The 15,187-nt window shown below is 45.1% G+C and overlaps 1 protein-coding gene across 3 annotated transcripts in view; it reads left to right on the forward strand.

Annotated features, from left to right (window-relative positions):
- si:dkeyp-121d4.3 (uncharacterized) overlaps positions 1–14,492 on the forward strand; it is a 28,577-nt gene extending 14,085 nt beyond the window's left edge. For 2 of the 3 annotated variants that reach the window (XM_023263345.3, XM_055018864.1), the window contains exons 15-21: positions 265–369; positions 445–582; positions 1,392–1,499; positions 1,866–1,894; positions 2,096–4,511; positions 4,907–5,012; positions 12,300–14,492. In XM_023263345.3, coding sequence (XP_023119113.2) covers positions 265–369; positions 445–582; positions 1,392–1,499; positions 1,866–1,894; positions 2,096–4,511; positions 4,907–5,012; positions 12,300–12,916 — 3,519 coding nt within the window. In that variant the 3' untranslated portion in view covers positions 12,917–14,492. Of the gene's footprint in view, positions 1–264; positions 370–444; positions 583–1,391; positions 1,500–1,865; positions 1,895–2,095; positions 4,512–4,906; positions 7,000–7,043 lie in introns of all 3 variants that reach the window. The other variant, XR_008604428.1, reaches the window with a different exon arrangement.
- Positions 14,493–15,187: the final 695 nt, after the last annotated feature.

Below are 15,187 nucleotides of genomic sequence, written 5' to 3' on the forward strand. Positions count from 1 at the left end.
TTTAACTGGTAGCAGCGCTGCAATGTTTCACCCACAAATACATTCAGGATTTAGAGGAACAGTTCTGCTTTTTGACCGCCTCTTTGTGGCTGTTTTCGGCTCTTTCTGGTTATTATTCTTCTCTTTGTGGTCGTTTTGTGTCTCTTTGTGGCTGTTTTTGTCCCTTCCTAATAATTTTTCTTGTCTTTGTGGTCGTTTTGTGTCTCTTTGTGGCTGTTTTTGGTCAGTGGGTTCTTTAAATGCTGATCTGTCTGATCTCTGAAGGTCCGTTTCAACATCGCCACCAATCCACAGACCAAAGAGGAGCGAGCGACGTACGTGGAGATCCTCCCCGACTCCTTTGAGGAGTCCATCGAACAGCGTCGACATGTAAGAACCTGTTCCTCGGTTCCTTCTGAGCACCTGTGAATAGGAGTCCTGAACCTGATTCTGTTTTTAAACCAGGGCATCGTTATCGAGTTCTTCCAGGACTCTGGGCTCATCAAGTGCACTCAGAACCCTCAGCTCTACTTCCACATGTCTGAGGTGATCGAGAAGAAGAAGCTGGAGCTGAATGAGAAGGTCGAGTTCAGCGTCGTCCCGGTGAGTCCTCGTCATCCTCGTGCTGACGAAAATACCTTTTCAGTTCTAATCTGCGGACATATCATTCAGGATGTTCCATGTTTCACTGAGACCCAGGACCTCTGTTGATCCCAGTTTGACTTCTGGTTGGAGGTCATTAACCTCCTCAGGAGTCTTTGTCATGGTGCCACATTGCTGCTAAACTCATCCAGGTTCTTCAGGAGAAACCAGACAGACTTCTCCTGAAGCTCCTACGACTAAAAGGTGGAACATTTCAGGTCATTAACTACCAGAAGTCTTCGTCATGGTGCCCGTTGCTGCTAAATTCCCATAATGCTCTCTGTTTTAACCTCCTCTGGTCTCTACAGGATTAAACAGGAAGAGGGGAACCACATTCTACTAAACTCAAAAACTTCCCAAAAAGTCTTCTCAACAAAGAACTTTTTCATAATTTCTCAGAAATGTCGAAATTGAGAAAGACTTGTCCAAACTTCTCCACACTCCTCCAAAATGACTCCAGTTTTTTATGAAAAGTGACTCAAAATTTGTCCAAAATGACTCGAAATTTGTCTAAAATGACTCAAAACTTGTCAAAAATCCAGCAGTTTTCTATTGAAGCTCCTACGATTAAAAGATGGTACATTTCAGGTCATTAACCTCTTCAGAAGTCTTTGTCATGGTGCCCGTTGCTGCTAAACTTCCACAATGCTCTCTGCTTTAACCTGAACTGTAGTCTGACTAGTCTTCCAATGGAGAAACAGCAAAGGCTGAATAAACGGAGGATTCTAGTTTGTCTGATGTATCTTAAAACATGTCTGTGGTTTGTTCAGCATGAGACGGCGGAAGGAGGAAACCAGGCCATCAGGATAAAACGCTACACAGAGAGCGTTTTCCTCCACGTCCGGAAACTCGGGGGTGTCGGTGCAATCAAAGGAAAGGTGAGCAGGACTGTCTCAGACACTTCCATGGCCTCCACCATTTGACCCTTTATGTCCAAAATATTTCGACAGCATTGAATTTCAGTGAGCTACAGTATAATGATAGTAGTTTATCATATGTGGGTGTCCTCTTCTGGGTTTCTGTTACTCCACATACAGTAAAGGCAGTGAGCAGCTTATTAGAGATCATTGTCTACATTTTTCATTAGTGGGTTAAAAAACAGACTCGGGTGTTGATGCTGCTAAGTTTCCTCACTAAAACCTCCTTCAGGGGCCACCAGGTGTTCCTCTGTGCAGGACTAACACTCATAATAGTGTTAATTATTGGTCTAATTCAGTGTAAAATGTGTTTCTCTCCTTTGATAGATGACCATCAAGCTGACAAAAGCAGAAGAGTGAGTCATGACAACATTTGTGTGTAGAGTAGAAACACATGTAAAGACAGAGATATGTTTCCAGAAAGTTCTTGTTCTTCTTGAATTCATATGTTAAATTTTTTATGTGTAAATATAATTGACTCTGATTAAATCATAGATTCCATAAATGTTTCTGTGAGCACTTTCTGTCTGTGGCTGATTTTACTTCCGACATTTCAGGAAGGAAAAACCAGAGATGGACAAGCTGAAAGCCATTGTGAAAAACCTCAGAGCGCAGGACAGCAAGCCAGTCAGGAAGGATCACGGCTCTGCTCGCCGTAAATATGGCCGCAGCGGGACTAGAAGCAGGAGCAGGAGTCGGAGTCGGGCTCGGAGTCGAAGTAAAAGTAGGAGTCCGCCAAGGGACCAATTTGGACGTGTTGTCAAGAGGAAACGCAGCCCCAGCGTTGAACGTGACCGCAAGAGTAGCAAGTACAGACGCAGCCGGGAGACGTCGCACCGGCGCAGCAGAAGCCGCTCAAAGAGTCGCAGCAAGAGCTCGAGCAGAAGTCGCAGCAGGAGCAGGGAGAGGAGTAGAGACAGAGCCGCCAAGAAGAAGAGCAAAGTCAGCAGAGAACGAGAGGAAAGCCACAAGAGGAGGAGGGAGCTGAGTCCTCCGACCAGGAGAGGAGGAGTCATGGACGACGAACTGGCGAGGAAGAAACGGGAGCTGGAGGAGCTGAATGAGATGATCGCCTATAAGAAGTCCCTGGTGGACCCAAGAGGACCGGACCCCGGCCAGAGGACCTGCATAGACTACGACCATGGCAGGATTGCTGTCCCGCTCACCGAGTACAAACCAGTCCGGTCCATCCTGAAGAAACGACCAGAGGGACCCGAATACCTCCATCATCCTCCTTATGATGATCCCTACTATGACCGGGCATACGGTCCTTACCAAGATCGGCGGTATGCGGAGCGCTATGGCAACCCGTACGCCAGCCGGCCCTATGCTGATTGGCCTTACGCTGACCATCCATATGGGGACCGCCCTTTTGAAAGTCGTGTCTATGCTGAACCTCCCTATGGTGGCCCGCTACCTGCCCCCCGCCGGTACACCGATCGCTACGATGTCTATGATGAACCCTATGACGATCGCTACTATGACCTGGCATACGTGGACCGACCGTGTGATCCATATCTCCCAGTCAAACAGAGCCAGTCTCCCGAACCCCACCATCTCTCGCCACCCTCTCAGTCTGGTCAAAGCCCCACTGCTTCCACTCAAACTCATTTGAAAGATTCTGCTGCCACTTCATCCTCTGAACCGCCTTTAAGGCCTCCTTCTCCGGTAGTGCCGCCTCCTCGAAGCCCTTCTCCCAGACTGAAGCTCACCACCTTACACCCGTCATCTCCCGCTGAGAAACCGCCTCTGGACCGCTTCCTCGACATGCTCAACAAAAAAGTTGATGCTGAGAAGGAAGCAGAGCCGGTTCATGTTAGTGACGACCTGCTGCCTCATGAGCGGGCTCTTCAGGATGGCAAAGGCTTCTCCCGGATTGTAGGGTTGACTCAAGAGCCACCCAGCAGCAGTCTGGTTCTGGAAGTGGAGCAGAAGAAACCAAGTCCTAAACGGTCCTTAGTAGAGGGGACGAGCGAGGATCCAACGACAGAACCCTACGACAAGATCCAAAGTCTTCTCCGTACAATCGGCCTGAAGCTGAGTACCGGAGATGTGTCCAAACTGGCCAGTCGAGCACAGGAGAAAATCTACAGCCCCAAGCTGTCCTCCACTGAAAGAGAGACTTTATCGTCTCCAAGGGAAGACTTGCGAACGAGCAGAACCAGTTCTGTGGAATTTGATCACATTCATTCTCCGTCCCGTGTTAGATCCTCTAGTTTGGAACCACTCAGCAGACATCCAACCTCCACATCCAAGTACAAGGAATTCCTGGACCAGGAGGAGTTGGAGACTCTAAAGAACACACAACAGCTGCAAAGTCTTACCAAGACGAGAGGGACCACACCCTCCAGCACCCCTTCCCCCAAGCCTCCTCCTGGGCCTCCCCCTGCTCACTACCAACATCCACCTCTACCAGTCAACTGGCCAATTGGCATCACTTCCCACATTTTCCCTTCACAGACCTCGACATCAACAATTATTGAAGCTCCATCTCCTCCTGCCACTGGGCAGCCACACCTGCGACCTCCAGGACCTCCACCTGGACCTCCTCCACGGCGTCCTGGACAGCCACCTCCAGGACCTCCTCCTGGACCTCCACCCCGGCGCCCTATTGGACAACCTCCTTTCACTCCACCCTCCAGTTATTCAGTTTTGCCTTTTATCGGCACTCCTGACCCAACTCTGCTCCCTAACTCCTCCAGTCCTCCACACCCTTTGACCACTGCCATGGCAACCCTACCATTATCCACACCAGCAACCTCAATTCCTTCAGGCGATGACTCATCAGCCATCTCCACCACAGTGGCTCGGTGCTTGAAGGTCATAGAGACGGTGAAATGTCTTGCTGTGCAGCCACCAGCCAAACCAACCAAATCGGTCCAGTTCAGTTTACCGACAGAGTCCCCGTCAGCTGCCAGTCCTCCATCTTCAGCGGCGGCAGACGATGACATCAAGACTAAGCAGAAGGAAAAGGTAAGGATGAGCTACCGTCTGTGTGGATTCTATGTGATCCCGGTCATGGTAGTTCTAGATGCTTCAGTGAGACAACTGGACTTCCTTTTGATTCTTGAAGATGTTTCAGTTCCTAACTAGGAAGGTTCCTCAGTTCTAAGCCAAACATTCAGAGTTAGAACTGAAGAGGCTTCATGTTTAAGAGCTGAAGCATCTTCAAGAACCAAAAAGAAGTCCATCTTCTGTCTGTCTGAGCACTGAGGGTGAGTGATACTCCTGTACTCAAGTCTTTTACTTCAAGTAGTTCCAGTGGTATGACAGATAAATCCTAGAGTCATCTCCTGTCTTTAGTAAAGCAAAAACCTCAAAATAATGAAAAACATGGAGGACTTCAGTTGTTTATGTTCATATTGCAGTTGGATTTGTACAACCAGCGGCTTCTGGAAAAGAGAGAGCAGCAGTACAAAGACATGCAAGCTCGCAAGAAGCAAGGAGAGAAGGACGGAACCCTGATGGCTGCAGGTATCACAACCTGTTGGTTTACAGATGCTCCTCCTAACTAGAAACGCTTGGATTACAGGGACTTTACCTCCAGTAACATGATGTTCATACATTTTCAAGTATACAGCTGCATGCCATTTATGTGATTCACGCTGTTTTTATTTAACTCGACAGGTACTTTGAGCAGGTTAAAGTAGATAACTTCCTCCCAGGTAGAAACACAGGCTTCATCTAGAACCAGTAAACCTATGACTTGTGAGCTAGCGTCAGGCCCGGTGGTCCAGTGCTCTGTAGGGTTCTGTCCAGATGATTCTCTGGACCTCCTGACGTGTTAACAGAGCACATAGAAACATTGCACTGCCACAAAGGTTCCTCCTGTTATCTGATCCTAGTGGTTCGTCCCAGCCATCAAGAAGCCGACTGCTATCTCCCTCCACACCTCCACACTACCGTCATCTTCCTCCTCTTACGGTGACTCTATGGTTATCTAGCTTGCACTGAAGGCTGTAAGTCATCGTATCACTATGTAGTCAGATCAGTTATTATAAACTAAATTACTAATACCAACTCTATAAATTTAATATTTTAGAAATCAGCCCTTATCATTAGCTAGATGTGTAGACACTGAGAATTTTTAAGCCAGCTTGTTCCATTTCCAGCGTAGATGTGTTTACACTCAGTGCTCACTCTGGTCCAGCTTCTGCACACATTTCCTTTGGAACATCACATCTGGATTTGAACCCAGATGTTGTGGGGTCAGTCGGTGCATCGGCCAATCAGTCGTCGAAACTAGAATATTTTACATAGAAAATGTCTTCAGTCCAGCTGCACAGTGGTTCGGTGGTTAGTGCCGTCGCCCTGGTTCATGTCCCGGCCCTCCTGGGATCTTTCTACATGGAGTCTCCAGGTTCTCCTGCTGGGTTCTCCAGGTTCCTCCCACAGTCCAAAGACCTGCTGAGGTTAATCAGTGAGTCTAAACTATCTGTACGTGTGAATGTTTGTCTCTCTACACAGAGACAAACATTCACACTATGTTGTTTCAGCTCCAAACTGAAACTATAAAAGAAGTTGTCGGTGTGGCTGCTTGTGGCCCAAACTGATGGATAAAAAGTCAAGTGTAAACTTTGCAAACAGCAGTTTACCGATCACATCTCAACGACCAACATGGCCGAGCATCTAAAACCAGGACAGTCTACGGGTTAAAGCTCAGTCTGTGTGTTAAAGCTCAGTCTACGGGTTAAAGCTCAGTCTATAGGTTAAAGCTCAGTCTACGGGTTAAAGCTCATTCTGTGGGTTAAAGCTCAGTCTACAGGTTAAAGCTCAGTCTACAGGTTAAAGCTCAGTCTGTGGGTTAAAGCTCAGTCTACAGGTTAAAGCTCAGTCTACAGGTTAAAGCTCAGTCTACGGGTTAAAGCTCAGTCTACGGGTTAACGCTCAGTCTACGGGTTAAAGCTCAGTCTACGGATTAAAGCTCAGTCTACGGGTTAAAGCTCAGTCTGTGGGTTAAAGCTCAGTCTACGGGTTGAAGCTCAGTCTACGGGTTAAAGCTCAGTCTGTGGGTTAAAGCTCAGTCTACGGGTTAAAACTCAGTCTACGGGTTAAAGCTCAGTCTATAGGTTAAAGCTCAGTCTACAGGTTAAAACTTAGTCTATAGGTTAAAGCTTAGTCTACGGGTTAAAGCTCAGTCTATGGGTTAAAGCTCAGTCTAAGGGTTAACGCTCAGTCTGCGGGTTAAAGCTCAGTCCGCGGGTTAAAGCTCAGTAGTTGTGTTTCTTGACAGCTTTAATGGGAGATAACACCACACAGATCCTTTCCTGGAGAGAAGGACGCCTAAAGTTCTGTCAGAACGTTCTGCCAGGTTGGACTAAACAGGAACCGCTGAGTGTAAACAGCTAGCTTTAGATACACCCAGAACTTTACTCCAGGTCTTCCAGGTAGCTGATGCTGTCTGCTCAGAAAGACATGAAGTCTACTCAGTATGAAGGATGGATGCAATCATCTGGTCCAGGTTTCAGTAGGGCCTGGTCCAGGTCTCAGTAGGACCTGGACCAGGTCTCAGTAGGACCTCCAGGTCTCAGTAGGACCTGGTCCAGGTCACAGTAGGACCTCCAGGTGTCAGTAGGACCTGGTTCAAGTCTCAGTAGGACCTCCAGGTCACAGTAGGACCTGGTCCAGGTCACAGTAGGACCTGGTTCAGGTCTCAGTAGGACCTCCAGGTCTCAGTAGTCCAGATGTAAACATGTGGAGCTGACTGAGAGTCTATCAGGTTGAGTCCAGGACTACCACCAGGTTTCATGTTTGGTTGTTCTGAAGCTCAGATGGACGTTTAAACCTACAGGAGACGTTAGCTGCTTCTGATTTCCAGCCCGTTGCGTCCTGCGTTAGCGGCAGTTCGTTATCTCTTTCCTCCACCAGAGTCCCTCTTCAATGTTCACGTCTTTTTTTCATCAGATCAGTGAGTTGAGGCTGTAAATCTCATGAATCAGGACCTCCACTGTTGGTGAGTAAGTCGTTTGTGACCAGTTTGCTGCAGCAGCCAGCGTTTTCCAGCTCAGAACGTTTGTGGTTCAGCTAATTACTTCGGCTAGTTTACTGAGTGCTAATGTTGAATATTTAGCAGCTACCGTTAAAAACCAGTATTTCTGACGGGTCGCTCTTCATCCAGTCCGACTTTGTATTGGAGTTATTTGTAGGTTTAGCTACGTGTGAATGATGAAAGCTAAACTTCAGCTAAATGTGAGATTAAAGCTGATTTTCTCACTAAGTTTTTATCTTATTCATCAATTTTTCAGCAAACTAAAGCGTGTAAATAAATGTTCTACCTGAAGCTGTTAGAACCGCCTGTATTCAGGTTCTAAGAGTTAGTGCTCTTTGTTTAGTCCTGGACGAGCTTCAGTTAAGTTCTCAGCTCGTTTGTGGCATTTTTAGTTCAGTAAATAAATACTGAACCTTTTTTATTTCGGGATAAAGTCCCAACAGCAGCATGATGGAAGCATCCAGAGTGTAGAGAACGTAAGAGACGTTCTAGGGAACACTTAAACCCAGGAACCAGCAGAACGCTGCTGCTGCAGGACCAGTGAGGACGCAGAAACTCCTTTTATTTCTTTGTACAAATGTTACGCAGGACTTTGCATTTGGCCGGGGTACGTCTTTGCGCAGCTAGTAGCGCTTCAGGGTAAGTCCAGTTTGCTGATTTGTTTTTGCATCAAACTGACTTCAGTCGTCTTTGCCAGGTTTCCCAATGCGTTTTATTTTGGAAATCCGGAGAGCTGCTGTCCCGTAAACACATCATGCCTTCCTGATTAATGTACAGTAAAACACCCTTTAAGGTACTGGTTTAAATGAACAGGTAACACACTGGTTTAATACAGCAAAGCTCGTATCAAACAGGCTTAAAGAAACAGGATCCTGGTGGTTCCGCCTGTAAGCTCATGTTCTTCTACACCGCCCAGCCAAAAAAAACCACACTGATATTTAATTGGACCTTTAGCTCTGAGAACGGCGCTCATTCACCGTGGCATCATTTCTATAAGCTTCTGCAACGTCACAGCATTTATTTCTGTCTGGAGATGGATTCATTTTCTACATAGATCTTCTATTGATGATGGGACAGTCGGACCAAAGTCTCCTCCAGAACATCCCCAGAGGTCCTCAGTGGGGCTGAGGTCTGGACTCTGGAGGACAATCCATCTCATGCTCCCTGATCCACTCATTCTCAATGTGACCCCATGAATCCTCATCGTCATCTAGGAACATGAAGAAAACCTCCACTGATGGAAAGACCTGGTCCTTCAGTATCTTCAGGTATCAGCTGACCTCATTCTTTGGGAACATAACGTTGCTGAACCTGACCAACCCTAGATCATAACCCTAACCCCCACAGGCTGGTAGGAACTAGCCATGATGAGGGCATCACTTCATCCACCTCTCTTCTTATCCTGATGCCCTCATCACTCTGGAACAGGGTAAATCTGGACTCATCAGACCACATTAGCTCCTGGAGATGATGGTTCTCCACTATCCTTCAGGTTTTAATGATGCGTTGGATGGTTCTTAACCTGATTTTAGTCATTTCATCTCTTTAGTTGTTTGCCAATAATTTGAGCCTTCTGAGACAGATTAACATCCTTTCATGACCACAGGATATGTCTTCCAACATGGTTGTTGAGGAATGAGAATCAGCTAGAGGTAAAGAAGATGTTTCATCATTGCAGTAATTATCCAATGGGAAGATCTGACCTGTCTGCTCAGGTAAATCCAGGTGGAGACTTTTTTTTGGCCAGGCGGTGTATTTTAGCTGATTTGTTCCTTTAGGAGAAGAAATGTCTTTGAGTCTGACAGAAACTGACAAAAAACAAGTTTAAAATGTGGTCAAACATCTATGTTAAAGGTTCATTTGGGATGTTAGCCTCTGGTTCTCCAGTAGATCAGCCACCAGACAGCACTGAAATGTTACCATAAGAAGCTAGCACTGAAAACTCTCTGCCGTGTCCCAGAAGAACATGTAGCTAGTTAGCTGTTAACTGTTAGCAGTTAGCTGGTGTTAGCAGGTATGTACTGTATTTGTCCCAGACAGCTGCTTATTTCCACATGATCGATGCACCTGAAGAGTCTACGTCCAGCTTTTCCTCTGTCTTCACTCCATTTGTTTTATTCTTCTTCGAATGTTGTGGCCGTTTTTTGGATTAGCATCAAGCTAAATGTTCACTGGAGGTGTTTTACATGTTGATCTAAGTTGACCTGCATTTGTAAAATAGCTGTGATGTAATTTAGGCCTTTTTGTTTTCTGAACTAGCTCTCCGTCTGAAGCTAACGTATAAGAGCGTGAGCGTCATTTGGGATTAGCGGTGACTGACTGGAGGTTTGTTGTCACTAAAAATTATTTAACGTCACTGTGATTATTTTTAAGATGCTAATTGGGATCTTACCTTTTTGCGTGTTAGCAAGCTAATGTAGTTAGCTATTGTCCTCTTTAGCAGTTTCAGTCACAGTTTCCTCTTAGTCCATCTATATGTTACGTAGCTAAATGTGCAGCTAAAGCTAAAGGATAAATTAGTGTTAACTATAACTTTAATATGTAGCAGCTGGTCAGAGCTAAATGTAAGCTTGGCCTCCAAGCTGACTGTTTTAGCGTTAGTCAGCTAATCAGGATCAGTTCATCTGTTAACTAGCCTGTTAGCTCAGGAAGCTAACACCAGAGAGTTGTCAGATGTAACTAGGTTGTAGGTGAGAAGTCGACATGCTGCTGCTAATCCTAACGTATGAAATGTTCATCGGTGGCGACGTGTACGGACCCTTAGCCTGTTAGCTCATTAGTCTTTCCAGCTCCCCAGCATGCAATGCAGCATCTCTGAATCCTAGAGGCTGTTTCTGCCGTATTTTCTGTCTCACAAACACTCGTCCAGACGACAGTCTCACCTTTACCTGTAAACATGTGCTCGGGTAACTGCTGTTGTTGCGCTACAGCTCTGTGAGTCCAGGTAGAGGAAGAGTCCAGGTAGAGGACAGGTCTAGGTAAAGGACGGGTCCAATGTGGAGTTTGGGACTAGAAATGGAGTTCTAACAAGCCAATAACAAGATGATGTGTAAAAAGCTAAACTCCCACAATGCTCTCTGCTTCAACTGTAGTCTGAGTGACTCCTCTGGTCTCTACAGGATTAAACAGGAAGAGGCTCCACCTGGTGGAACAACCAGGAACTACAGCTGATCTAATTTACTGACATCATGGTACTACAGTACTACAGTAGTACTACATGTACCCTCAAATACTGCATTTACCCTCTAGTACTACATTCACCCTCAAATACTACATTTACCCTCTAGTACTATATTTACCCTCTAATACTACATTTACCCTCTAGTACTACATTTACCCTCTAATACTACATTTACCCTCTAACATATTTCAGATAAAAATTAAGTCCAAAACAGGGTTAATGTCTAATCTAATCTAAAACTGGTCCAGAGCCTGTCTAACACCAGTCCAAAATCCATCCCAGACAGGTTTTCTTCCTGCTGACAATCAGAGCAGAAATCTGTTCTGGGACTTTGTGGAGAAGCTGTTGTTCCAGAGTGTTTGGTGCTGGAGGAGTTTCCACATCCAGAAGCCTCCTGAGCTGCTCTCCTGGATAAAATGATTTTTTGTATTTCCCGTCTTCACGCTGTTGGACAGAAACATGAAACTTTCTTGGGGCTAAAGCTGAGTGACTCCATTTCTTCTCCCTAAATGAAACACTGGACTGTAGATGAACCTCAGAAGGTCAGACAGAAGCTGAACAAGAAAGGCTGAAGCCACGAAACCGTAAACCAGAACGTTAGCATCAGGTCTAGAGAAAGGTTTTTAGTGTTGTTGCATGTTCTGTTTGGATAGTCAGCCAGCAGTAATGATGAAGTCTGTCCATAAATGTAGCCGTTAGCTGTTAGCCGTTAGCCATTAGCTAGGGACATGAATACAGCTAACAGTCACTCAGAGCTTTTCAGACCTGCAATGTTTGATTTCTAAATGAAGTTCGGCTCTAAAATGAAACAACAAACCCTGCAGAGAGTTTGTTGTCAGATGGTGAAGGTAGGTGATCATTTTAGTCTTTCTTTGATCCATCCGTTGATTTTCTGATTGTTTGAAATACACTAACTTCTGATTGTCTTAAATGACACAAACTGAACAAGTACAAAGATTGTTTTATCACAAATGTTCTGTGAGCCGTATGCAGTTTTAAAATGGTTCTACTTCTGTTCTAGTCATTATGATTGATGTAATTTTAACAGGTAGAACACCTGATAGCACCAGATACAAACCACTTCAAAGGCAGTTTTTACTCAGATATCAGTAAATATTGTAGTTTCCTGTTCAAACCTGTCTGGTTTCACAAAGTTTCACTGTCAGATTCTCTGCAGACTTTTCCTGTCTGTAGTGTTCTGCTGCTCTGCTCTGATTGTTCGGTGTTTCCAGGTCTCTACGTAGATCCATCAGTAGACGACTAAACTACGTACTCAGCCACTGATGAAAGAAATGAACTTTCTGCTTGGGAAGAACTGAAGGTTTATTAGAGCTCAGTTTAGTTGAATGGAAATGTCATTTTGTAATTTTGTGGAGACGTTGACCAACAACAGTTCAGTTTATCTTCTGAGAATCTGCTGATTTTATTGATTGACTGAAGAGCAGCTACAGTTTCAGTTTGGTTCGGAGCAGAGCTACTGAGATCAGAACATGATCCTGCAGATCTTTGTGAAGCCAGCAGGACTGAAGTGTAGCCGAACAGCTTTAGAGGCAGAAACTCACTGAGAAATTTATCCTGTTCAAACTTCCAGGAAAACCAATCAGCAGCGAAGCCAAGAATGTCTGGATCTGCGGACACTCGCTGGTGTACTGGGCCGAGTCCCGAGCCAAGTTCCCGGAGGTAGGTATGCAGCTGGGCATGGATCCCAGCAGGGTGTCCATCTGGTGGAAGGGCACCCAGGGCATGACCTGGTCTCAGCTGCTGCCTCAGCTCCACCAGCTGAAGGTTACCTGGCCGAACCCCGACGTCCTCATCGTCCACCTGGGAGGCAACGACCTGAGCACCGACAGCCCCACCGACCTGCTGGCCTCCGTCAGGAAGGACCTGACCTCCATGAGGAGCATCTTCCCGCGATGTGTCCTTGTCTGGTCCAACATCCTCCCCCGCAGGGTTTGGCGCCACTCGGTGGACAACCACGAGGTGGATCTGGTTCGAACTACAGTGAACCGCCGCATCCAGAATATCGTGTCGGAGCTGGGCGGCGCCTCGCTGAGCCATGATAACATCCGCTGTGGCACCAACACAGGTCTGTATCGGCCCGACGGCGTCCATTTGTCGCCTAAAGGCATCGATGTCTTCAACCTGAACCTGCAGGATTTCTTGGAAAAGTGGGATCTGGAGGCAAACAGCGCCTCTGAGCAGAGCTGAGCTGTTTTTATGTTCCTTTTATCACTTTCATAGTCAGACATTAATTAAAAGCTGCAGCTACTCAGCGGATCAGTCGTGTGTTTGTAGTTTAACGTGTAGATGAAACATGTTTGTGTCACCAAACAAAGTCAGAACTAAGAATCTGCTGTCATGTCTTGTTTTTTCTGTATTTTTAGTTCATCTCCATGATTAGTAGTGCTGTGGGCTCATTAACATTTATAATGTTCATGTAGTGAAGTTCTAATACCGTAAACTCTCTGAATGTGTTAGGAAAAGTAAAGTTCACTTTATTTGTAGGGTATCAGTGGTTAATGTGTAAATGTTTGTGGAGAGCTGCACAGAATGGTTTGATGTCTGAAATGTTTTCCATCCAAATGAGCAACGTTAGAAACCTGCAGAGTTCAGGAAAAACATCTCCAGGAAGGACGTCATGGGTAGAACCACTTTAGAACCATAAAAGATGAGTGAACAGAACACATTCATATCATGATTCTGTAAAATATAAAATGTATAAAGTGTCAGATCTCTGTAGAGTATTCCAAGTTTTCTCTGAAATATAAGAAACATCCAGGATTGTCTCCATGACTCACACTAGAATACATCCCATAATACTGATGATCAGAAACCAGATGCAATGTTCAGACTGAGACTCCTGGATGGATTTAAACTGATTTGGAGTCAGTTTCTACCAGAACTCATATGTTTTTCTGCCTAAATGTCATGGGTTTATCTGCTGGACTGATGAAGTTCAGATGAAGTCCATTGAAAAGTGATAAATCTGGACCCTCCTCTATGGACTTCAAGGACCTGGAATGTTCTAAGTGATACTAAAAGACTGGAAGCAGGAAAGGAGAACGTCCCCTGGAGAAAGTTCTAGAGTAGACCTACCAACTGTCCAGTTGTTGGTAGGTCTGCTTTAGAACTTTCTCCAGGGGACGTTCTCCTCTGTGGACTTCGAGGACCTGAAATTCTGGAGATATTCCCAGTCTGAAGGTAGAATTCTGATCATTAATAACATTTCTGGAGGTTCTGAGGTGAGAACTTTGTTCAGGTTTGGTTTTATGGTGTGATGTTAGACGACAACATTCAGAGTTTCAGAACCGACAGCAGAGATCCTACATGAGGTTTAATGACTGCAGGCTTTAGGTGGCTTTACCTGTCGGAGACCAGGTGAGTCTGTTTCGTCTGCAGGTTTCAGTCCAGATGGTTCTGAGGAGTCCACAGCAGACTTGAACCCAACTGGAGGAAGGTTCTGGTCTTTGAGCCGTCGGTCGATGTTTCCAGCCGAAACCACAGGAAAAACTTCAGGAACACGACTGAAAATGTCATGTCATGGAAAAGATTCTGACACAAGAGCTTGAAGAGTTTATTTAAACGTCACAGAGACACGAAACAACCTTAAACCCAGCTCTGAGACTCAACCTGCAGCTGGTGGTTGTGACTCTGAGTGTCCAGCAGGAGGCGCTGTTTGATCTGATATATTTCCTGAAAGTAAAAACGGTTTTTCTATGAATCAAACGTTCTGAGAATGTTTTGCTGTGAACCCAATATTAAACCTGAAAACTGTTTGGTGGAATCTGTCCAGCTGTTTGTTCTTTTATCTTGAAGTTGTTCTGTTGGTATGAAGGTGGAACCAGAACCAGATTTAAATCTGAAACGGGGACCAAACATCAGCTTTTATTCTTTCATCAAACCTTCGTTCTTCATGTCTGTGTGGATGAACCTTTAAATGTTTTCAGTTTTTACTGAAGCTCAGAGATGAAAAGATGTCACAAATACTCAGATTACTGACCTTACACATACTCAGATTACTGACTACAAATACTCAGATTACTGACCCTAAAAATACTCAGATTACTGACCCTACAAATACTGAGATTACTGACACTACAAATAGATTACTTCAGTAAAGAACCTTCAGAATCTGCATTGTACATCCAGAACAAGCAGCTGGTTCCCATGGAAACGGAAGTTCACTGTTGTAAAAAGGCTGAAAAGGTTCAAATAAAATACATGATAAATAAATCTATAGATAAATAAAGCGGTGGACCAGATTTTTCCAGTTGGTTGTTTTGTTGAAATGATTTGGATCTCAGCGGTCTGTAGAACAGAACTGATTTATTCTTTTTATTTGTAGATTTTCTGTAGAACTTTATTTTTCTGATCTCTGATGTTTGAACATTAAAGTTTACCGGGACGTTTCCATTTGTTCTACTGCAATAATAATAAGAAGAATAACTTTCAGAGTTTACTAAAAGCCAACAGGAGGTT

Source organism: Amphiprion ocellaris, chromosome 16 (assembly GCF_022539595.1).
Source record: "Amphiprion ocellaris isolate individual 3 ecotype Okinawa chromosome 16, ASM2253959v1, whole genome shotgun sequence".
NCBI lineage: Eukaryota > Metazoa > Chordata > Actinopteri > Pomacentridae > Amphiprion > Amphiprion ocellaris.